Source organism: Numenius arquata, chromosome 5 (genome assembly GCF_964106895.1).
Source record: "Numenius arquata chromosome 5, bNumArq3.hap1.1, whole genome shotgun sequence".
Taxonomy (NCBI): domain Eukaryota; kingdom Metazoa; phylum Chordata; class Aves; order Charadriiformes; family Scolopacidae; genus Numenius; species Numenius arquata.
In genome coordinates, this window is record NC_133580.1 from 30,187,774 (window position 1) to 30,213,327 (window position 25,554).

General features: G+C 41.0%; 2 protein-coding genes across 4 annotated transcripts in view; both read right to left on the reverse strand.

Moving 5' to 3' along the window:
• The window catches only part of NPNT (nephronectin), a 56,464-nt gene extending 51,249 nt beyond the window's left edge, over positions 1-5,215 (reverse strand). For all 3 annotated transcript variants that reach the window (XM_074147301.1, XM_074147300.1, XM_074147302.1), the window contains exons 1-2: positions 5,145-5,215; positions 3,676-3,776 (exon numbers count right to left, since the gene is read on the reverse strand). In XM_074147301.1, coding sequence (XP_074003402.1) covers positions 3,676-3,776; positions 5,145-5,215 — 172 coding nt within the window. The remainder of the gene's footprint in view (positions 1-3,675; positions 3,777-5,144) is intronic.
• Positions 5,216-22,027: 16,812 nt separating this feature from the next.
• GSTCD (glutathione S-transferase C-terminal domain containing) overlaps positions 22,028-25,554 on the reverse strand; it is a 59,546-nt gene continuing 56,019 nt past the window's right edge. The window contains exon 11 of the mRNA XM_074147810.1: positions 22,028-23,100. Coding sequence (XP_074003911.1) covers positions 22,964-23,100 — 137 coding nt within the window. The 3' untranslated portion in view covers positions 22,028-22,963. The remainder of the gene's footprint in view (positions 23,101-25,554) is intronic.

The following is a 25,554-nucleotide window of genomic DNA, read 5'->3' on the forward strand; positions in this document are numbered from 1 at the left end:
TAGAAACGCCAACAAAATTTGAGTTATGTTTGTTCAGCCCCTTTGAAAATATGGCTATATTTGCATCAGTCTCAAAACGGATCTAGTTGCCTAAACATGGATCTCACTTTGGTGTTCACAACCTCCAAGGAAGACAAAAAAAAAATCCAACCTGTTTCAAAGTTCTTCATTATTTCAGTTGGAGGGACACCTTCTAAGTGCATTTGCTGGAATTAGAAAGGGCATTTGGGAAGGAGATTTCATGTCACTGAGGACAGAGTATTTCTACAAGCTGAGATGTTACAGCTGACAGTGACAGGCTTCGGAAGCAAGTTTACAGACAGATGAGACCTACGTGCACTTCCTTACATGTACGAGTCTGGGTAGGTGTAATTTATTAACAGGAGACAGAGGATGTTTTAAAGGAAGAGTGTAAATTAAAGGAGGGGCCTGATTTCCACTTCTTCCTACATGTTTATAAGAGTGAAAAAGACAGCTGAGTTATGCTGACTCCCGTTACTAAGCAGCAGTAAGCACAATTATGCTCTATGTGCGCTCCTTTGTCAGTCAACGGGACATAAAAGGAACTACTCCACACTTCACAAAAGCAAGTTTAGCTAACACAGTTCACTTTCCATTTGCAACTGTATGGATGGAAGATCAGGAGCACTGAGTTACCACTTGTCAGCTGTGCCACAATCCTCCTCTGTTAGACCTGACACATACAGGCTTAAACCTCTGTCACAATTAAACCATTACCTTAAATCACACGGTTGGTTTAAACTAACACACTTTTTTCTCAATAGCCATGTGCAGAAGACATGTCCATGCATGTTTGGTGGAACAGCTCCGCTGGACAGTAGAAAATATATTCATGTATGTTAGTGATCACTTGCCCATGGCTCATCATGACTCAGAGGTCTCCGTAAAATGGGACTAACCCTGTCACGTATTGGAGTCTCGATTCTTGCTACACTCTGGCTCCAGCATGGCTCTCACCTTAAATTTGTTGTCAGAAAGATAAATTCGGAGGTGATCAGTGCCTACATAGTAAACTATGCATGAGTAAGCAGGTTAGAGTCCAAAGGTACTGTAGAACTTGCAGGCATATCAAGGATGGCTCGAACTAGTTTGAGAAAAGCAGTTCAAGCTCACTAATAGAGCTCAGCATTACTGCCTGAACATTTACAGCTTCTTTTTTGAACTCATTTGTAAATTGAGTCTCACTATTAATTTTTAAGCCTGACTCTATACTTGTTTTCATTGTGCAAATACAATTTATTCTAGAAAGAGCAAAGAACAGTTGCATCTAGTAGAGAAAGTCTGACATGTATTTGTATCACTCATTTCAGGGACAGGACTAAGAAGTTTGCCTTCTTAAAGAAAGCAGGAGAACTAATTGTGTACTTGGCTTTCTGGAAATTTTTCAGTGATATCCCTTTGTACAGTAAAACACTAAAGTTTTCCTTTGAGGCCAGGAATGCTACCTTCTGTGCCAGGTTAATCCTTCATACCGAATGCCACATTCCCGAGGTGGAGAGTTGACTACAGATTTTCTATTTGGCTGCGAGCACTAGAAAGATTCACTTTCATTTACTGTAATCTCCCGCTCTGTGATATGACTGGAATTTTCACCACCCACAGCTGGGGCAGGTTTTCTTGTTTTATTTTGCTAAGAGTTTGGCTCCCATTTAAAAACTAGAAGGAGCTGTTAAGTTATTAATAAGGTCTTCGCCCAAATGTCTGAGACTCTTCCGAACCAGCTATTCAAAAATTATCAGTACCCAGCGTGTGGAAAAAAATAGGGAATAAAATGCATTTAGACACCTAAGTGATAATTGTATTTTGAAAGTCTGGTCCCACCTACTGGAGATGACCACATAAAATGCATCTGTGCACTTCTTAGAAATGTGCATGGAGAACAAATCTGTGAACAATGGACTAAAATGCAGTGAAAGGAGATGAGAATTCACCTAGCTTTAGCCTTAAAAAAAAAAAAAAAAAAGAGCCTTTATGGTATTTGAACAAGTTGGCACTACAAATGACCTTACTGACAAAATTAAAAGAGTAAAAAATAAAAAATACTTTCTGTGCATTACTAGTTTTGTCTCGTTTTCAACTTTTAGTTATGAATCTTCTGTTAGTACCACTTTATGCTATTCCTGTCTCCAAACATGATAAAAATGCAACCCTAAATCAGACTTGGTAATAGTGAGAAATTAAAGAACAAATATAACTGAAATTGACTTACACCTAAACACAACCTGCAATTTACAGTCACAACACAGGAGACAACTTGTCTAAGAAAAGGGCCACAGTGAGACCCTTTTAGTGTTTTGGAGGTTTTTTTTGGTTTATTCTTTTCTTTTTTTTTCTTAAAAAAAAAAAGCGCAATGTGGATGATTTTCAAATAAAACTGTGTTATGAAAGATGGATGTATATTTTATCATCTCTGGAGTAGCCTCAATCAATCTACTTCATATTCTTCTTTCCTTCTCTATAAACATTCATCCCAAGGAAAGGACTACTTGTTACCAACTACAGCCCTAAAAATCAAAATGATTTATGGTATGGCCTGAGAGACATCAACCTGAGAACTTTGCATCAAAAAACTGTATCAGGGATGTTATAGTCCAGAAGCACTTTACATAGCTTTTGAGACAGTCATCTTATATACCTATTAAACATCTTGGGCTTTTAACACACTTGGGAAGGAGGAAGCCAGTCCTGCTGTTTACAGATTTGAACAAAACCTTTGCTGAGAGTCTATAGTTGCATTGCCATTGCTATTTCTATCTTTTGCCTAATATTTGCCACCTACAGTCACTGCCCTGCAGACTAAGCAACTGACAGTATTTAATACCCGGTTTACTTTAAAAATGGCTTGGCCATTTTTAAATGATCTAACTTGTAGACGTTTGTATAAAAAATAAAAATTAAAAAAAAGGAGAACCAGTATTTGTAGGTTCACTCCTGCAAAAACGTAGGGGATATCACTCGTGTGCACTGTTAAACACATGAGCGAGCGTCCCCAGTATCAAAGGCTGTAATTCTAACAAGCTGAGGTCTCTGTGACACTCCTAACAATTTTAGCTTCTACACAGTGCTAGCTGCCACCACAGGATAAATTTTGAAGATGTAGTTAATGATGAGGACTTATCTACCTGGTTACCCTGCAATTATATCAAAGATCCTAGATAGATGTGAGAATCTCAGAGATGTTTCTCTTTACGTGTGACCCAGTAAAAGGATGCTGTCAGGTGTATTTATACCCTTAGTTTCGGGTTTCAACTTAACATCAATTGAAACACTTCCACTGACTTTCTAAGTGAAATGTCAGTAATTTGGGTTTCCTTCTTGGACACAAATATTCTCGCAGCACTGTAAGGTGACACAGTGGACTGTTACATCAGGCTCTTAGACCAGAGCACGAGATGAAGCGGAAACCAAACAGAAATTCCCAAATTCTCATTGCTTTAACTAAAGTTTACCTTAGTTGATTGCAATCATTTTTAGTCCTGTTATTAATAGACCAAACTTTAACCTGACAACATCCTTATAAGTAAGTCAGACTCACACGTGCACAAGCCTAAGCCCTGCCTTGTAAGAATGTGTGTGAATATGTGAAAGACGTGACTAAGTGTATAAAAGCCTTTTCTACAAGTGACTAGAAGCCCCAGCAGCAATGATACTCACGTTGGCATTGTCCCCAGGACAATCGGGCCCAGCCCCAGCAGCAGTCAATTCTACTTCCAAATCGACACAGTCCTGTGGAGGAAACTAATTGTCTGGGCCACCTGAACAAGAAAGTTCAAAAAAAGTCTGGTGAAACGTTTTGGACGTAACTAGATTCTAGAATTAAGAATTCTATTCTAGATAAGTATTCTAGATTAAGAAATGACCAATACCAGAAAAAACCTCTCCTGCGTGGAGATATATATCCCTTTTTTTGAAAACAGTAACTGCTCTCAGCTGAGTCTATGATATTCTTATCATTAATACTGTGTTTAGTTCAGAAAATGTAAATGGCTATAGGCAAAGAGGGGAAAAGATAATTAGGGTAACTTTGTAAAACCTGAAAAAATTGTCACGCTTTGCAGTATGCTCACTGCTGCCACTCCCAGGCTGGTATTGAATAAATTCTGAAGTCTGAAACAGAATTTATAACATGGAATAAACCACCATCATGAAGTTTCACCGTTTGTTTGTTTCACAATATACGGCCAAATTTTCTCACTGAAACATTAAAGGAAAAAAAAAAAAAATCCAAACAAAAGTTTCCTGAACCGTTAAACAGAAATTTAATACAAAAGGGGACCTGTAGTCTTCCCTTTTTCCAAGGAAAGGATACCACAGTCTCAAGCAATTACGAAGTAATGACGTAAATCATTAATGTTTTCTAATGACAAGCTGAAATAAAGCGAAGGCTGTGTTTGAACAAACCCTAGAAAAGAAGTCCTCGGCGAGGGGAAGTCCAGGAGTCCTTCCTTCTCCCACCGGCCCCGCAGCCCCTCACCGCACCTGACAGGGCTCGCCGCGGCCCGGGAGGCACAGGCTCTCCAGCCCTTCCTTCCCACCCCGCTTCGTGTTAAAACTTGAGCTGCAATCTGCACCGTACTCTCTGTCAAGCGCCTCGAGGCGTCAATAAACTAATTTTATTTTCACAGCACGCGAAGTGCTTTAATTCTTGCAGGACGCAACCCTGCCAGAGCGATACGCTTTTCTACCTCAGCCCGCCTTCAGGCTGCCGGGCGATGGGCGCCACTCGCTTTGCCCGGGCCACGGGCTTGGGGGGTACGGGGCCGAGCGAGCCCGTCCCGGGCAACCCCGGGAGCGGCGCCGGGTGGCACCGGGTCCCGCCGGCCCCCTCAGCCAGCCAGCCGGCCGTGCCCGCGGGCAGCCCCTTCTCGGCTTGGATGGGCGGGAGTCCCGCCGAGGGCTCCCGGCCGCCCCCCGCCCCGGGGGCCGGTAACGACCCCCTGCCGCCATTTCACGCCCCGGAGGTCTAGTGGCAGTCAGTAGCCCCCCTCCCGCCCGCCCAGGGGAGAGCCGGGGCTCCCTCCGCTCTCCCCGCGGGGGCTCCGACCTGCCCGAGGAAACATCAACTTGCCTGCCCGGCCGGCCCCCGACCGCCGCCCGCTGGCCCCGCGGGAGCCGGCGCCTACCTTCTGTCAAACTCCCCGGCCGCCCCCAGGGAGAGGCAGGACGCCAGGAGCAGCCGCAGGGAGAGCTCCATGGCCGGCGGGGGTGGTGGTGGTGGCGGCGGCGGGGATGGTGGTGGTGGCGGGGGGGATGTCCACCTCAGGCGGCCCGGGCTGGGCAGCGGTGGCTGAGGCGCTCCCCACCGCCGCGCTGCACGGCGGACGGCGGGGCGGGGAGGTTGTCCGGCTGCCGACGCCGGCTGGGCTGCCGCAGGTCCGGCGGCGAGACCCTGCTCTCTCTCTGCCCGCCCGCCCGCCCGCCGCGCTGCCGGGCGGAGGAGGCGCTGCGCGGGGAGCGGCAACGCCGCCCGTCCCCGGCAGAGGCGCCCGCGGCCGGGCCCCCCCCCGCCCTGCCTCCCCGCCGAGGGGCAGCACCGGGCGGCCCCCGGTCGGGATCCCGACGGCAGGGTCCGGCCCCACGGTACAGCCGGTGTAGGAGGTGGGGGGGGGGGAGGAATGACCCCCCCCCCCAGCTCCTTCTGGCAGGGGCCGAGCGAGGCAAGAGCCGCCGGCTGGAGACACGGAGAAGGGGGGGGGGGGGGCTTTGTTCTTAAAAGCTTTTCTAGCTTCAACTTCGTGAAGTAGGACGGCCACCCACTCCTCGCTGCCAGCAAAGTACACATCTAAAGCCGAAAACATAAGATTTGGCCTTCTCTTGCCAACCAAACTTCTCCCTGAATAAAGCTTTTTGAAATAATTACAAGGTTTGTTTGGGTATGTGGGGTTTGTTTCCGGCTCAGACACTCCTATTACTAGCTCCCAGATACTGGCACATGTGACAGAAGGTGTCCCAGCCCTTGTCCGGAAGAAAAAAGTGGCAAGTTTAAACAGCATCCATGCAGCACGTAACGACATCCTAGCACCACTACCAACGGTGACGACTGCATCTGTACTCTGTTAAGATGTTAAAATACAGCAGTTATTTTTGTTTTGTTTCTATGACCTACAGCTCTCGGGACTTAGTGAAGGACACTTTTAATAACAGCCTGTCACCAAATTTAGGGTCAGAGCTGCTCTGACATCTCTCTGATTACAGACAGATGAGGCCAACCGCTTGGACTATTTTTTTTCAGCATTGGTTTTGATTTGTGCCTAAATCAAGGGTAAATCTCATCAGCTGTTCTTACAAGGGTCTGGCTGCAGCTTCGAAGCAGAAAACAAAGATCTTCTGGGTTGTGCCGTAACACAAAGCCAAACCCTTTAGGGAGCGTTTGGATGCCAAATACGATTTCAGGCTTCAGATTTGAGCTGATAGTTCTGTACAGAGCATTCTCCACCTTCACAGATAATTCAAGTAACACTACACGGTACAAATTGTGCCAGTGAGCTTTTGAAAATCACACCCTTCCCCAAAGTGGTTTTACCACTTTCTGCTCAAGTTTGCAGCAGAAAGTCCTCTCCAATGCTCCTTCCCCTCTTTTTATCATCTTTTCAGGACCATATCTCAGCCTCAACCCAGCACTTTTGAGAGACAGATAAAAAAAAACAACAGCAAAAGCTACAAGGTGATGATTCTGCACCGTGCTCATTACCCATGCTTAGATAACAAGCAAGCCCCCTTAGAGGGCTCAGCGGGATACAAAAACCTACGCCAAGGACAATACCTGGTTTCCTTCATTCATGCGAGAAGCCGACAGACAAACAGTGAAGACAATGACACAGTGGCATTTGGGAAAGACAGGAGAGCATCTGGCTTAGATTAGATTCTTGCTGAAATATAGAGCTGATTTCCAGCTCTTGACTGATGGATCACTATTTTTTTTTCCCCCCACTTGGATGTGATGTGGCATAACTGACCGTGCAGAATGAATTCACTGTCAAGATTTTACAGGCAAAAGGGAAGAAATCCTATTTATGATAACCACAGGGATTTCCTTCTGGTAACAGCATCTGCCTGCATCTCTCCAACTTGTAGGAAAAAAAAAAAAAGTGCCCACAAATTACACCACAGCCAAGTTCAGGACAGGTGCCAAAAGCAACATTTGAACTTCTCTGCGAATTATGGTCTAGGGCAACCTGACACTTTCCCTCTGATGCCCCAAGGGACATGTCATAGAAACAATTCCTTTCATGCAATGCCGCACGGTGGTACTTACATACACAGCAACTTTAAAGCACATGCTGCTCTTTTAAAGCATGGATACTCGCAAATGAAGTAAGATTGTTTAATCTCTCCAGACTGCACTTGGTATTTGAGATTTCCTCAGCAGCCCGTTTGGCACTCTTGTACGTTAATACTAATGTGCTGGTCAGACGTGGTGCCTACTCCAATTAAGATTGTCTGCTCTTGGTTAACTTCTGCTGCCTTTACAATTTGTTTTGGAACATTGGCCTGAAAAAACAGTTAACCAGCCACTGAAAGATCATGTATTGCACTTCCATACCCATCAATGGGACTGAACATCCAGTCATTTATGAATCCATTTATTTTGGCAATGCTTTATCAATGCCAGTGGAGTTTTCTTAATGAGGTAGTTTCTCATATCCAGGACACCAGAAGGATTAATAAGTGAGCTGGCAAAGAACCAAATCTCTCGACAAATTGAAGGTGCATAATGCTGTCTTCCATACCCCACTGATGTGTGGGTGTGCATCGAGGTAATATATAGAAGATGGAGACAGAGAAGTTGTTGGAAGTATTACTAGAAGCACCTTCGTGCCTTATGTTTAGTGAAATAGTATGAAAGCATGGTAAATGTTGAAGCCACAGGGTGGGCTGACCTGGTGTTCAGCAAGACATTAGCAATAAAAGTCTGTGCATCAAGCACTCGGATGACTAGCACATACCCAGCTACCAAGCAGAGGATGAAGCAGAGCACGGACAGAAGAACACGTGTCCAAGAAAGCTTTTCCAAACATACTGATGAGACACTTGCTTGAATGCAACCTGATAGTCAGGTTTTAGCTGCAAATTAGCAACAGTGAAGAAGAAACACAGAGGAAGACATAGGATATTTGAACAGCAATACTGTACCCTTGGGTATGAAAAAGTCAAAACGCATGCAGCAATTGCAAATAGGAAAGTAAATTTTGCCTGCAAATGTGCTTATATCATGGAAGCATAGTCACCCTTCCCACCATGCTTATTCTACTCTTCTCAATTCCCCCCAAAAGATCTTTATGTACCTTCTGGCAAAGAAGCCACGCTATCAGACATGATCCTCACCTCAGACTTTCAGTCTCATGGATATATTGAGCTCAGGTTGACACACCTCTATGAAAATCAAGATCCTAAACTTGTTAAGATACTCTGTGCTGAGAGCAGAGAAGAGTCTAAAATACTTGCAGTTGCTCATGCCACTAGAAAGTCCATTAGGTTCTGAATTATCTAGAATTTCCCAGAGGATGAAGCCCTAGGTATATATTCTACACCGTAAGTGATAAAGGCACATCTGACTACACACAACAGTGGATTTTGGTGACAAGGTGGCAGAGAGTGAAGAGATGCTCTCATGAGTGAGGCCCGCTAATTCTGCTGCAGGGAGGGTAAAGGTGGTAATGAAAACTGCTGCTTCTTGGATGGTGAGTGTGATAGTGACGATCAAAGGGCTGGAGCGAAGACAACAGGTTGAGAGAGTTGGGGTTGTTCAGCCTGGAGAAGAGAAGGCTCCGGGGACACCTTATAACAGCCTTCCAGTACCTAAAGGGGTCCCACAGGAGAGACGGGGAGGCACTCCTCATCAGGGAGTATAGTGATAGGATGAGGGGTAATATTTTTGAACTGGAAGAGGGTAGATTTAGATTAGATATTAGAAAGGGGTGGTGAGACACTGGAACAGGTTGCCCAGGGAAGTTGTGGGTGCCCCATCCCTGGAAGTGTTTAAGGCCAGGCTGGATGGGGCTTTGAGCAACCTGCTCTAGTGGGAGGTGTCCCTGCCCATGGCAGGGGGGTTGGAACTCAATGATCTTTAAGGTCCCTTCCAACTCTAACCATTTTATGATTCTATGAAAAACAGTTTCTGGAATATTCTCTGGCACTGATTGGACAGGCAATATTAAGAAAAAAGAGCTCAAAAGATAGAAGTAGTAGGTATATTAGACTGATAGATTATTGGTAGATACGCTAGATGATAGAATATGGTAGATATTACAGAAATCACAGAGAAACAAATTTAAAATTTAACTTAATTGTTACAGTGTTACAATGTTCTACACTGCACGTAGTCACAGCAGTAAAAGAAACTGCCTCAGGGCAATCTACTGCTGGTAACTTTTCTTTGAGGGAGACATTGAATGAGTAACTTCTTCTAAGACCACTTCTAAAAATATTAATTTCCTCCTTGTTGTCTTAAAACACATTACAAATATTAATGCATGGAGTCCTCTATTCAGCGGAATCAGACAATACTCTTTGTAACTCCCGTTTACATAAGCAGAAATTAAGGAACAGAAAAAGATTTTCCCACAAATCAACTAATCTGTCATCAAGTCAGAAAGAGATCTCCCGTTTTCCAATTTCAAACTTAAACCACAAATCCATCCTTCCTCCCTCCTAAGGAGGATTTCACCCTCACTGAGGCTAAGCAAGTTAACCACAAATACCACACTACCCCAAGCCACTAAATCACAGTATGCTGTGTATAAAAAAACCTTAATTTGTAGTTATTGGCATGCATGATCATATTCTGCATCTGCGATGCTAATGGAACATGTATACTTCTTGCAAAATGGAACAGAAGGAAAGAATCCAAGTCCAAATTATCTACGAAACTTTCCATGTCATTACTTTCCCTCTGAGGTTATGCAATCCTGATTTTCAACCAACTTTATGTATGGTAAAATTAAAAGTAGTATTTATTGAGTAAATATTATCTCTGTTATACGCTAGGTAACAATCTCTGTCAGTCCCATGCTAATAAGGAAACTGTAAGGCATCAAGAAAATCCAGCAATTCAGTCAGCTAAATCAATGTTGGTACTGCACCTCCCTCTTAGTAAACCTATGTGAAAAGGTTAGAAAGTCATCAAAATTATCAGACGCTGTAGTATCAAATTACCTTCTGTACAGATAAACACTGTGCTTTGGAAATACTAATTCAAAAAATTCCAAATGCTTTTTCTGCGTCAGGTCTTCCAAATTAATTTGCTTTCTCCAATAAGCTTTTTCCACACATCCTCGATCCTTCTTTAAAAACTGAGTGGTGTTTTCGTTGAAGTTTCCTGCGTTTCATTACACTGTAGAGAATTTATTTTCTTCCATAAATAAACAATAATTTACCTTTCAAAGCCCAGTAAAATTTCATATTTCCTTCTGCATATGTCTTCTAAATCAATTTCTAACTGTCCATGTTGTCAATTTTTGTAGCAAAGGTATTTTGTGTGGGGGATCAGAATGATAATCCCCCAAATTTAACACTATCCTGTTCACTAGGGAGTCAGTCTACTTGGCCTCACCTGCAACACAATCATTACATGCAGAAAAACCTGCAGCTGATGTAAAAGTCATCTTCAGCAGGCTGGTGAGGGGCAGCGTAGCCAACTTCAAAACCTGGTGCTAAACTGCCTGCACTAATCCCAGCGTTGTGCATCCTGCACCTCTCGGTGACACCAGCAACGACAGAGATGCAATTGCTGGACAACATGGGCTTAAGACATTTTTTGGTGGACAGGACCAGAAAATACATTGCATTGACCCCCACTTGCAGGCAGGCAACAGCGTGGAACTGGGATGAGTTCTGCACACGAGTGAAGCAATCATGAACGCCTTCACAGATTGAGCAGGAAAACATGCATACAGACTCTGAGGCTGTCTGAAAAAGGGGAAAAAGAGAAGAAAGTTTTAGGAACCTGTTGAATAAATGACTGGCAAACTGTTTTATGCAATCAGATTGTTAGCACTGAACAGAATACCTCTAACAACCCATCAGCATCATTGTTATCTACTGCATGTTGTTTCAGCCAGTTATCTCTCACATTATTCACTGCTCTTTGGGAAAGCCTCACAACAAACCACCTGGGGCGGGTGAAAAGGAGGCAGGGCTAAATTTCCTAAGGAGCCTGGCTTAGTTGTTCCTCTGTAAAAGTATTTTCCACATAATCTTTGTAACGTCCTACTGTTCCAATGATACACTGAGTCCAAGACATCTCCTATAGCTTTACGGCATGTGCTTTGCCAACTGGACTACAGCTCTTCATGCCCACTTTTACACCATGCAGCAAATGTCTGATGTCTCCTTTCCTCAAGAAACCAAACGCTTGAACACAAGAAAGCTGTTCTATATGCCATGAATGTTTTGTCATCTAAATCACTATGATCTCCATGGGCTACATGCATATACACTTAGCAGTCAGAGCAAAGAGACCAGAACTGAGGCACAAGCAAGACATGTAGGCTGAGTGGAAATTACCAAAGAAATTTACTTATAGGGCAAGAAAATACACATACGCAGCAACACTCAGTATCAGTGGACTGTCTTTTTCGCAGGCAAGAATCATAGAGTCATAGAATTGTCTACGTTGGAAGGGACCTTTAAGATCATCTAGTCCAACCACTGACCTCTGATAAAAAAAAACCAAAAACAAACAAAAAAACCCCATCACTAAACCATGTCTCTAAGCACTATGTCAACCCGTCTTAAATACCTCCAGGGATGGTGCCTCAACCACTTCCCTGGGCAGCCTGTTCCAATGCTTAATAACCTTATCAGTGTAAAAATTTTTCCTAATATCCAATCTGAACCTCCCCTGGTGCAACTTGAGGCCAGTTCCTCTTGTCCTATCGCCTGTGACTTGGGAGAAGAGACCGACCCCCGCCTCTCTACACCCTCCTTTCAGGTAGCTGTAGAGAGCAGTAAGGTCTCCCCTCAGCCTCCTCTTCTCTAGAACTGCATAAAATCTTTCTATTCAACAATATTAAAGGCTGATGACAGATTCTTTTTAAAAAAACAAAGCAAAAATCAAATCACCAGATTACTATCTATAACTAAAAGAAAATATAAAGAAAACAAAACAGGAACAGTGACATATGTCACACAGAGGATAACTATAAAAAAAAAACTATTAAGAATCAAAACCCCACAAGTACGTGACCTGAAACCAAGCCTAACCTCACACTTTCTGCTATAACTTTAACAAAAGAAAAAGGCAACATTAACAGAAGAGATCTCCATGAAGACATGTTCTTGACCACAGTTCTAATGTAAACTGATTTAAATCAAGCAGACCAACTGTTTTGTATATTATATGAAATAATTATGGACTTCCTCCGAGTTCTCTCTTTCATGAGCCCAGACCGCAAGCTAGGGCTTCTTGGGATACATAGAATTTTAGTATATAAGAAGAATTTTCTATATAAAAGAATTTTAATATATAAGAGCCATAAATCAGCCTGAAAAGTTACCAGAATTGTCTTTAGGACAAAAGAATAATCTGGTGCAGCGTGAATTCAATATTTCTGCTCATGAAATACACTCCTTACAGCAAGAAATACACTAGGAGATGCAGAACCAGAAGGAAATGATTTACAGTAGCCTAAGATACCAGCCTTGACTATCACACAGTTTTTGTAACTTCGGTTTTCCCCATGCCTTGGGCTCATTGCCAATATCAGACAAAAAAAAATTTGGAGGTCCATATATTAATACAGGTATGCTGCCCAGACTACCTATATAAATTACGACAATGACTTTGCAGAGAGAAATGATCAAGCACTACTTTGCCCTAATCCTTTAGATTTTTTTTTTTTTTTTTTCATACTGAACCTGAATTGCTCCCCAAATTTTTGGAAAGATTGAAAAAATAAGCTCTGGAAAGATTGAAAAAAATATATAAATCATTCTGGGTCCTGATTTTCCCTCTGTTTCATTTGGTTTCACATGCTGTAACTTTGCTTGCCTGAGCTGAGCTACAGCTCTGTAATGAGATGGATCCTGTGGTACGGGTTGCTGATAAATTGACCTAGAAATATAAATGATTTTAAATTGCTATTCTCAAGGGAAAATGGGCTTGTCTAATTGATTGCATTCCTTATTTAATTTCCATCTTTTTGACATACAGAAAATTCCTAGTATGTTCTGAGATACCAAGGGGGACTAATAAGCAGGAAAACCTGCTACAGATGTTCTCAGGGAGAGTTTTCATACAGATACGATATTTTTGACCCAGCTCCTCTGTTCAACTCTATGTAATTGCAGTCTCTGAAAGAGCTTTCAGAAGTTAAAACAGTGTGGACAGTTGATTATTTATATTGCTGTTTCACAGAATCACAGAATGGTTGAGTTTGGAAGGGTCATCTGGTCCAAACCCCCTCCTCAAGTAGGGTCACCTACAGCTGGTTGCCCAGGGCCATGTCCAGGCAGCTTTTGAATAGCTTCAAGGATGGAGACTCTCCGTGCAACCCACGCCAGTGCTCAGTCACCATCCTAGTGAAAAAGTGTTTCCTGATGTTCAGATAGAATCTCCCATTTGTGTCCATTGGTTCTTGTCTTGTCACTGGATACTACTGAAAAATGCCTGGCTTCATCTTCTTTACACCTTCCTTTCAGATATTTGTCCAGATCGATGAAATTCCCACAAGCCTTCTCTTCTCCAGGCTAAATGGTCCCACCTCTGTTAGCCTTTCCTCATGGAAGAGATGTTCCAGTTCCTTAATCACCTTAGTGGCCCTTTGTTGGACTGTCTCCAGTCTCGTAATGCAGCCCAGGATGTTGTTAGCTGCCTTTGCAGCAAGGGCACATTGCTGGCTCCTGTTCAACTTTGTGTCCACCAGGACCCCCAGGCTTTTTCCTGCAAAGCCGCTTTCTAGCCAGGCAGCTGTCAGAATATAATGCACGGGGTTGTTTCTCCCCAGGTGCAGGACTTTGCACTTGCCTTTGATGAACTCCATGAAGTTCCATTCAGTCCATTGCTCCAGCCTGTTGAGGTCCTTCTGGATGGCAGCATGACCCTCTGGCATATCAGCCACTCTTCCCAGTTTTGTGTCACCAGGGTACGCTGTGCCCCATCATCCAGATCATTAATGAAGATGTTAAACAGAACTGGACCCAGTACTGACCTCTGTGAAACTAACAATTTATACCAACAAAGTTGTTCTATGTTTTAAGTCAAAACCAAAAAAAGATGTCATAGAAGTAAATGCAGTAATAAATAAATAAAACACATGACTGGTATGAAACACTTGCCTGGTATGATGATTATTGCACAGATAGCTGCTTGTGAGCCTTTCAATGCCTTTCAGCATTAGAGATTTTGTTTGTGGTTTTCATTTGGTAGGATTTGAGAGACTAAAAGATGCATGAAATTCACATCTTCAGAATACATTGTGAGAGACAAGAGGATGGAAAAGATTTAAGATGGGTTTAAGTGCTCAGCATGAAAGGAAATGAAGTTTCAGGGTTATCTACAGGTTTTGGTAGACAGTTACTGATTCTTCTACATTCTGCTAAAACAATGCAGTAACATTCAATTTTACTTTGTACTATGTTCTTCTTAAAGCTGCATATTCAAAAACAGTAAGTCCAAATAACAATTCTAAAGACCGCTATGGGTTTTCATGGATATCTTGAGAGGAGACAATAAATTTGGGATTCTGTTTGAAAATGTGATTTGACACGTACCTGATCTGTTGAAATAAACCAGAATTCTCCTCAACTGCAAATTTCATAAGGTAGAGAAATATAATAGTCCTGGCTGAGATGGATTGGGAGCATCAGACTAGAAGCCTTTTCCATCAGAAATTAAGATACTCTGCAGAAGGAAATGTGAGAAAATTTCAGCAATAGAAAACAAGTACTAACGGCTAGCATGAAAGGAGAGAACCTAAGAAAGAGACTGGAGAAAATCTGTCAACAACTTTAAAAACTGGTTTGCAGACCATATCAAAATGTTCTAGGACAAACGAAAAACAGTCCAAATTTTAAAGGGCCCTGTAGAGCTTTAAATAGCAGAATCCATAGGTAACAGAAGTAATGACAGAATTAATGAACAGTTCTATGGACAGACAGAAGATGGAACTAGGACAAAGGGATAAAAGTTGGTTCCTGTCACGTTTCAGAAAGTACATTCTATTCTTGTCTTTTTAGTTCTAATACAAAAATAACCATGACTGATAACTATGCTTGGTCAAGTAGGGGAAGTATTAGAGTTGGAAGTATTAGAGTTGAAGAGAGACAGGAAAGTGTCTATAAAAAGCTCTACCTTCTTTCAAGAACTATAGCCTGAACTACTCTAAAATATTTTCTAATAATCTGAATAGTGTACAAGCTGCACCTTTAAATTGACAAATTTTAAGCTCTCAATGACAGAGGGAAACTATCCAGATGAATGAGGTGTCATTTTTCCTTTGAGTGCAGTTAAGGAATATCAGCTGCCCATCAGAAAATTAGACTGTAAAGCTTGCATAGTACTCATTTCTACTTTTACTGAAAATAAAGGCAATGATCATATAAGGAAAAAAGGAATACATTTTAAACATGTTAAATCAGGGAGTAATCAAAGGAAGTCCATTTAAAGAATCAGATTTGTTAGTACCGTAAATGACATTAAAGATGCTGATCTCTGTTTCTTTGCTCCCAGAAGCTGTCGATTTTGGGATTCAAACCAACATTTGAACCCAAACCTAGTTGTATTGAACTTTCAGTTGGTTTTGTTTTTGAATCATTTCCCCAACATCAATAGCATTATTGACATGAATAAAAAGTTAGGTGTGCACACTTGCAGGGCAACTCTCTACATTGTACGCAACCCCAAAGAATGCTGCATCAGCGTGCACTAGGGACATGTTTCATTAAGCAGACAGGTTACAGAAATTTTCTATTGAGTCCTCATGTATGTCAATGCCTGACTGATTTTCTCACTCTTCACACAACAGCACAACAGGGTCTGCAGTACAGCTCGGAAGCAAACTAGCATGTCCTGGCATTTACTGCTTTTAGTCATTTCTTCCTAATTGGCTCACGGATGTCAAATTCAGCTTTTATTCTCTTGGTTCAAATCAGAAAATTACTGAGTAAAGAAAGGTATTTACTACTCTTTCTCAGTGTGCGGAAGGTGCATACAATTATGAGAGCCAGACAGCACTTAGAGAAAACCTGCTGTGCTTCATGTAAAGTATGAGTCTAGTGGACTTGATCATCCAGGAATAAAATGTCACTGTTCAAAAACAGCTTGAGAGCAGTAGCTTAAAAACTTTGTCCTACTGCTTTCTGCACTGCGTTGACTCTTGTCGACAAAGGTAAGTATTAAGTAACAGCAATTTTGTGCATTTTCATGGTTAACAGATGACCTTCAAAAAGACACTAGAATTCTCCAAGTTCAGACGCACAAGACTGACTATTCTGAAAAATGTAAGAACTGTATTTTCTAGTGATCTCCACATACAGCAGCAAATTCTGAATAAGGACGGTAAACAAAGAATGGTGATGTGTTCTCCTCAGAACTTCAATACTCTCACTTCTTTCAAGCAAAGTAAGTGCTAACAGCAAATTAATTAGATGATTTATGTCCATCAGGTTGACAGTAAACATGTCAATGGTATTTATTCTTGTAACAGTAGCTATTGTGTAAACTAATAGTATATAGATATCCTGCTAATGTAAGATTACCAACAGATAAAAACAACTGCAGTTGCAAATTCTCTCAGTAAGGATTATTCAGCTGGAACATGTTTTACTTTAGAGGCTTTTTGGTATTTATTACAGAGCATATAAAAGTAACCCAATTGTAATAAAGATTCATAAACCTAACTGAAGGTTTCAAATTGCATAATTGCTTTAAATCACTTGAAAAAGGATTTTCTTTTCCAGAATCCTACTTTGAACATGAAATGTTAGTCCAACATGGATAAGGTATCTATTTATAACCAAGTGTTTGTGTGTAATGGTCAAATGCAAAAAAGAGAAATTGAATGTTTATTTTAGTCTTGATTTTCATCCAATACCTTGTGTAACTGATCCTGAAATTCTAATTATATCCCCCTATATAAGCTCTGCAAATATGAAAACTGAGAGAAAAGTCTACTTTCTAGAGCTTTTTTCCTCTTCTTTTTCCAAAGTAAAGAGATGCTTGTGGTCAAATTACTTAATCAAAAGAATTCAGTGTGTCACCGATCATCCCAACAAAGAAAACATGTCCATTTACAGTATTGTTTAACTATTTCTATAGTTGGTGACCGCACTAAATGAGTATTTGGATGGGAACATGCCAGATGAATAAAAACAACCTTCATGGGTGCCAAACATTAGCTATTTCTACAAAATTATCTAAAAGCATGCAAAAGCAATGTGTAAGATTACACACACCTACTATAACAACTGGCCTCTTAGGCAGCATGCGTAGTCTATAGCTGATGTGATTTTGTTTAAGCAAGCAATGTCAAGAAAATACACCAGGAGTTGTTACCAGCCCATTATGTCATCATCCAAGCTTCGAGTGAACCACAGCCATATATATGTATTACAGCTCAGGAATCGTAACGCAGCAGGGGTATGAAAATGGGTATCTATTAATGAAAGAGATCTACAGTTTATGCTGAAGTACATGAAAAAATAACGTTAGCTGGACAAAACCCATAATAACCAGAAGCTGTGCAGTTCAACAGTCTTTGAGTGGTTATAGAATAAAATTTACTAACAGTTAAGAAGTCAGCCGCTGCAGACTTCAATTAAAGGAAGGCGCCTGGGATTTACAACAGTAAATCAGAACTTTGATTCTTCTGGTTGCCAATAGTGGTCCAGACCCAGAGGCCTCTGAGAAAGGAGCAACAATGTTTTTAATGAACCACAGTTGGCTCAAAGTTCTTGGCCTAAATTCTAAAGCATGAGGCTTCCATCCCCCATGACCCCTCCCTATCGTCTATTTTAACTATGGGTTAACTTCATTATCCTTATTTAAAAGCCTCTATTTAAAACCTGGCTCACTGATAGTCTGTCATAGGGAATTCCACTGGCTAAACACAGATACCACAAAGAAACATGCACATTATAAAAACCACCATGTACGTTTAGGTTTGCAAACTTATTGGTACCCCCAGAGCTCTACACTAAGTTGGTTATGTTGTCCCAGACCACCACATTTGTATTTTCTTTGCAAATAGGATTCTTTGCATACAAGCTATTAAAATCACCTATATGACTTTCTTCACCTTATGCTTGTGTTTTAATATGTGTTTTTACATAGACTGAATGCAACCAAATCATAGGCCAGGTTGTCAAATGCAACCAAATAGTAGGTCGGGTTGTCACAAAAAAACCCCACAGAAGAGCTCTTACATCTATCAATTCAAACAGCCATAGATAACCCAGACATGGTCCAGAGTCCAGGAAATACCAAATGAAAAACCTTCCTACAAACATATGGGGGGGGTGGGGGGGGTGGGTAGGGAAACAAAATTGCTAGAGGGAGTGAGTTCCACAGCTGGAGTAACTCAAATAATCATCCTCCTCCATTCAGCTCACCCTTCCCTCTCCACGTTTAGACCCCACTGCTCCTCTGCACACGCCTGCACCAAAAGTACACTGGCTGTCTTGAAAATATTAGGCTAAAACACATCTGATAAAAGTCAGATGTTGCTCAGTGGAGTAGTTACTGTGGTGGTTTTTTTTTTAAAAAAAAAAAACCCAAGTAAATGAAAAGTTAATTTTAGGCTTGTTCATGTTTATTTCATAGGCGAGAAAACTTACCCATTTCTTCCGTGTTTAACATTTCCCATGACACCATAGCCACAACCTGTTTCCCCCACTTAGGAACTGTTCTCTAACTCATACAAGTCCATAGGAGTAGATAGGACACAGCTGGGAGTACCGGGAGAGCTGGATGGCATCACCATGAGGCTGCTCTTTATTGTCTGAAAGGTTGTGAAATCCTGGGGAGGTTCCCCAACAATTTCAGAAAGGTAAATCTTACAGCAACAAGGACAACACAGGGAACTATATGCCAGTCACCTTCACTTCCATCGCTAGGAAAATCACAGAGCAAGGCCTCTTGGAAGCCCTCCAACCTGATATGTCTATGATTTCCATCTAACTTTGAAGCCTCCTTAAGAAACAGGTATTGCCTCCCCATACAAGTTCTAAAACCGCAAAAATTCTCGCTCTTTTTCTTACCTTCAACATCATTTTAGGACCTTGTTCTGGCATATCAATCCCTAATCATTCCAAAATGACACATCTGTAACCGGAGTCATGCCAAGGCCTTTGACATGCTACTGTTTGGGGGTGAACAAAATTACAGAAATCCAAAGTTAAAACACTAAAACCGAGAAACACATCAAAAGATGGGCATCAAGACAATGTTGGAGACAAAGGAAAGCTAAGCTTCTGTTCCATGGCACAGAAGAATTTACTATTGCATTGTTTACATACGTATTACATATATACATATATATGCCTTTTTATTACTTTCATCTAATGGAAGTGATTTTCCTTTGTGTCTTGTGTCCATGACCGGAGAATTACATTTCTCTTGAATATAACCTAGAATTATATTACTGTAATTGAAAGTGTTTGAGCTGCAACACAGTTGTACTGGTAACAGTTTAAATGAAATGTTACAAGACTAAATGCACCAAAAGCAACCAAACACTAATAAAAACATTAACAATTACAACAATGACATATTAGAATAAAGGGCCCTGGCATGTTATTTTAAACTGTGACTTTAAAACTCAGAAAAAACTGTTGACAATTAAAAATATGCATGGAATGCTGTTCCCACACATTCAAAGTAATGATCTGGGTTGGAAAACTAGCACTGGGAAAGGGGAAAGCAAGAAAAACGGGATCTGTAATAGCACACTAACAGGAAGATAAAATGACAATTACTTGGGACTGACAAAAGTATAAGAATTTTAATGCAAGCTAATGGTTTTGATGGATGAAAGTGCAGAAAAATATTAAAAACAGTTTCTGAAATTAGACTTTGGCTTTGGCATATGAACACAGCTAAAGAGCACAAATGCCTTTTTTCTGTATGCTATATGTATTTCTAATCCTTTTTCAAGGATTAAACTACCACTAGCAAGTGGCAGTTTATCCAAATTTCATGATCACATATATAACAACAAAATTATTGTCATTATTTTAATTCTCATATATGTAAGGTTCTCCTTACTCCACCACTCATTTAATTGCACTCTGATTCTGAAGGCAGAACAGAGATTTTTTTCTAATCTTCAAGAAATGTAACTCAATCCTCACCAATATACAAATACCACATTGGGCACCAGTGTTGATGAATGGATTTCAAACTCAAAAAGACACCCATTGAAAAGAAGGGATAATAATAAAAAAAAACCCAAAACAGTATCAGGAGTAATATAATCAGCAATAAATTATTTCTACACTCCAATGTACTTTCTGCAATCTAACCAAACCACAGGTGACACAGAAGGGTGTAGATACAGCAGATCTAAAAAGGAGAACAAATGATACCACATCAGCATGATGTCACCACAGCACCAGCATCTTTCAAACTTCAGATTTAAGCGAGAAACAGTAATGGTCCTTCTCTGCAGGTGGTTTATCTATGCGTTTTGATTAGTGGGTAGTGTAAACATTTTACAAGATTTTCACACTGAATACAGTAAAAATGCGTTGCAATACATCTTACATATGGTTGTCCCATACACAGGTGCAGAATTTTACAAACCTGCTGATGAAATGCCTCCTTAATGCTGAAAGAATCTCCACAGTGAGCATGTTTCCAACTGGATCAGGCACACGTGGTACACCTCTCTGGGCTACCACTGCGTTGTCACGCTTCGGTACTTCCATAGGCCATAACCTGTCTCACTTGCCTGTCTGCTCCACTCAGCAACCACCAGCTGTATCTCTCGGGGAAAGCATAAAGAGCTTACTCTGGGTACTTTTTGTTCTAGCTCTGCGTTCCATATCCAGTTTCCATTTCGCTGCAGCACGTCTACTGTAGCAACCTAGAGGACTGCAGATTTCTGCCACTGTTCAAGTATATATGAAACAGGTCAGGAGCTTTTCATCAGGATGTCACAACTCCAATATGGTATTACAGATTCTATTAGACAAGTCTCACTCAACCTCTCAAAAGATCAATTTAGCACCCCCAAAAAGATTAGTATTTACATTTGAAGCTGACTCAGATGTTTTTAAAATGTAAGTCCCTTTAAACTTTTCACACACCCACAGCAATGGCTGTGGCGCTAGACACAGAAAAATAATTAAAAAAGTGATGTTTCATGTATTTGAAACTCAGTGAATGAAAACCTATTGTCCTCAGTATCCTGGAGAGCTTGACTATTAAGACAGATATTGTAGAAATTCTAAAGCATGCAACAGCACAGATTTTTGTTCTACTGAAAGCTATATTTATTGCATAATATCAGACCATGCCGAATATTCATATATTCATTCATTCAAATAAGTATATGAGAAAATCCTGGAGGCAATTGGCATTGCCATATATTTTGTATGTGCTACATATTCTTCCAATCTCCAGTTACTCCTGTTAACTATAAAAGGTTGCAGAAAAAGTACTGTGTCATTATCTACTGAAAAACTCAGGATAAAGATATGAAATCATACCTACTTGCTTACCTTTGTGCTTCCAAATAAAAGTGCAGCTTCATTCAGTCTTCACTTTTAAAGAACACAAGTTTTTAGGTCTTCTGGAGATACAAGTTTCATGAAGAGTAAAATATTTCACAATCCTTTTTTTTTCTTTTTTCCCCAATACCTATTGTTGTTTGTAATTCTGTTTGCCACATGCACTGAAGGTATGTTCACGCTGACCAAACTTCAGATATATTTAAATTAATCCATGGCAGAATTCATAAACATATCAAATCCATAAACATGAAAGAAAAATCTCGTTAGAAGCTATCTTCCATTGTGTTAGTGTCAACAGATGATTTCAAGTTAGGGTAGAAAACTGCCTACTAATCAGAGCACAGAAGACCATTTATTTTCATTTTACAGTAACGTGCCTGCGGTCGATCTTTTCAAAAGGTTCCACAACTGCAACTTTGTTCAAATTTTAAACTGAATATAAAATCAATGAAGACGATGAATACAGAAACATGAACTGTTCTTAAAAATTTCTTCTGACAGCAAGTTTCTTAGGAACAGGAAGCAATACACTTCAATTATCAGGGAGGCAGTGAAGTATCTACATCATCACTAGCTCCCATTATCTGGGCAACAGATAAATAGGGGTTTGCTTTCTTTAAAGAGAATCATGGTTACAGAATTCTTGTGTGATATTTAGAGATAATTTTTAAGTCTTTTTAAAAAGATTGGTAAGTTAGAATACAGTTTTCTATAAGCAGAATGATGCCCAAAGTATTCTGATGAACTTTTATTAAAAATAATCTTTCTACAGTAGTATGGAATTCTTTAACCAAGTCAAGCCACCACCTGTTGCACAGCCTTCTTCACTAACACCATAAATCTGATCTTTTCTGGTCCTCTAGCGATCTGCATTATTGGCTGGTAACTGCTCTGCTTATGAGCACAAATGCAGTTTTGAACAAGAATGCAATTTTGAAGCAGTCAAGACAGCTTTACTAAAAAGGAAGTCACCTTCCCTTCAATGAGATCAACTTTTTTCTAAGCCTTGGCAGATGGACATGATTCCACGCACAGTCATTAGATCCAGAAACTCACTCCTCAGTAAGAGAACCAAAAGTTGCTTAATGACACATAACAAGTACGATTTGTGATGCTCTGCATGCAGTTCACTTTCTAAGACTTTTTGTGCTGCTTCCTTTACCCAATGGAATGGGTTCAAGATGCGTGATGTCTGGGCCCCAGCTATGCTGGATGTCATTATCTGCTGAAGATTTATGTTCAACTTCAAATCAAATGCAAGTTTCACACTCTAAGTAGGGATGCCCACAAGCATATTGTTCTTTGGAGAACAACTCTCTGGCTCCATAGATGTAACTTGGACAGAGTAGTTATGTTCTTCTGCAGCCCATGCCCGATCCAGATCCACAAGCCCCATACACTGCTTTCCTAAAACGAGAGCAAAGGAGAGCACGGAAACTCTAAAAATGTAGAAACATTATCAGAAACATGCACTTCAACATTCAACGTTAGGAAAACACATCAGTAAGTCATCTAAAAAATAAGTTCCAAATCTACTTAGAAAACTATCTTGATCTGTTTTTCTTCAAATAGACAGTCGTTAATAGTTCAAAATCACATCTGTGACTTGTAACCCTCATTTAGCAAAGAGCTTGAGAAGGATTATTAACTCTTTACATATGGAGAAACATAATAGGCACAACTATTTTTAAAATTCTCAAAACTCACAGAAAAATCCATGCATAAATGTAAAAGCCACAGGAAGAAAAAAAATGCCTAGTTTACCCCTTAGCTCTCTGAACATAGATATATAATCATATATAAACAGTTATAACCATAACTGTTTTCCTCCTGTACTTTCACCTAAAATCTGAAAATCTCTGGTTACTGAATACCAATAAAAGACTTAAATACCAAACAGTGATCTAGTGTAATTGATTTGGGATATATGAATGTAGCTGCTTAGTTTTCATTGGTAATACAGCTTTTTTGTTTATAATCTCAGAAAAAAACGGGAAGAATAAACTCAAGGATTTTTTTCTGCTTTGAAGTTTGTATTATGATACAGCCATGGCAAGATGACAGGGCCATTTCTCTTTACAGATTTACTCATTAGAATTGATTATTATGTTCTGAAATCAGAATTGATTTGATCATATTTTAGCAGTGTGAAACTCTCTTGCAAGAAAGATTTAGCACTTCCCTGAAATGTTTTATCACTAACAGTCATGCAGTCTCAAGTCACAAACAAGGCCCAATCCTGCTTCAGCCTCAAAGCCAATGATCTTACAGCTTTCCTTGTTCCTGACAGAATTGTACACTTAAATATATTTGAGGTCTGAGAGGACACCAAGTTGGGAGGAAGTGTTGATCTGCTTGAGGGTAGGAAAGGCTCTACAGAGGGATCTGGACAGGCTGGATCAATGGGCTGAGGCCAATGGGATGAGGTTCAACAAGGCCAAGTGCGGGGTCCTGCACTTGGGTCACAACAACCCCAGGCAGCGCTACAGGCTGGGGGCAGAGTGGCTGGAAAGCTGCCCAGCAGAAAAGGACCTGGGGGTGTTGGTGGACAGCCAGCTGAATATAAGCCAGCAGTGTGCCCAGGTGGCCAAGGTGGTCATTAGCATCCTGGCTTGTATCAGAAACAGTGCAGTCAGCAGGACTAGGGAAGTGATCTTCCCCCTGTACTTGGCAGTAGTGAGGCCCCACCTTGAATACTGTGATCAGTTTTGGGTCCCCCACTACAAGAAAGACACTGATGTCTGGAGCGTGTACAAAGAAGGGCAATGAAGCTGATGAAGGGTCTAGAGCACAAGTCTTATGAGGAGCAGCTGAGGAAGCTAGGGTTGTTCAGCCTAGAGAAAAGGAGGCTGAGGGGAGACCTCATCACTCTCTACAACTACCTGAAAGGCGGTTGTAGCGAGGTAGGGGTTGGTCTATTCTCCCAAGTAACAGAGGAACTGGCCTCAAGTTGCGCCAGGGGAGGTTCAGATTGGATATGAGGAAAAATTTCTTCATTAAAAGGGTTGTCAAGCATTGGAACACGCTGCCCAGGGAAGTGGTTGAGTCTCCATCCCTGGAGGTATTTAAAAGATGAGTAGAAGTGGTGCTTAGGAACATGGTTTAGTGGTGGACTTGCCAGTGCTGGGTTAGTGATTGGACTTGATGATCATAAAGGTCTTTTCCAACCTAAACGATTCTATGATTGTAGAATCGATGAAGGGAAGAGACAGGAGCACTCATTCTGTTTGCCATCAGGATACAAGGCTGGCATTCTGAACTACCCTCTGGAATGGCCTACCTCTCCCCCCTGAACACATACAGAGCTTGAGTGCCTGTCACTACAAGCCCTGGCATGCATCTGCTTGGTGCCTGTAGAGGTTTTGGGTAGGTGGCACTAACATGCTTCTCAGTATCCTTCTACTTCAGAACAACTGGTGCACATTTAATACACTTTAATACAGTACTCAGTCTAATCTGTTCCGACTTTCCACAGTGAGCCACTGGCCAGAAGTATTTTCTCCTTCTCAGCCGAATTCTTTATTTACAAAAGAAATTCACTACTTTGACTTCACTAACATTATGGCATGTGGAGTCCATTCTGCCAGCGGCTTGGAATTTGAGAGGGGTAGTAATTGGGTAGGAGACAATTTAGAGATACAATAATAAGGTTAGGCCTGAAAAGGAACTTTCCAACTCAGTCCTGTATGGAATTGTACGCTGCAGGAAGAAATTACCAGTTTATATAACCAACCAGGATAGATCTCCGTAAATCACTTCTTTGTGGCACTATTCTCCTACATTTGTAGTTTCACAGAAAACCACCTTCTGCAGTTCGTTGAACAAAATGGCGCAAACACGCTCCTGCCACTGATAACAATC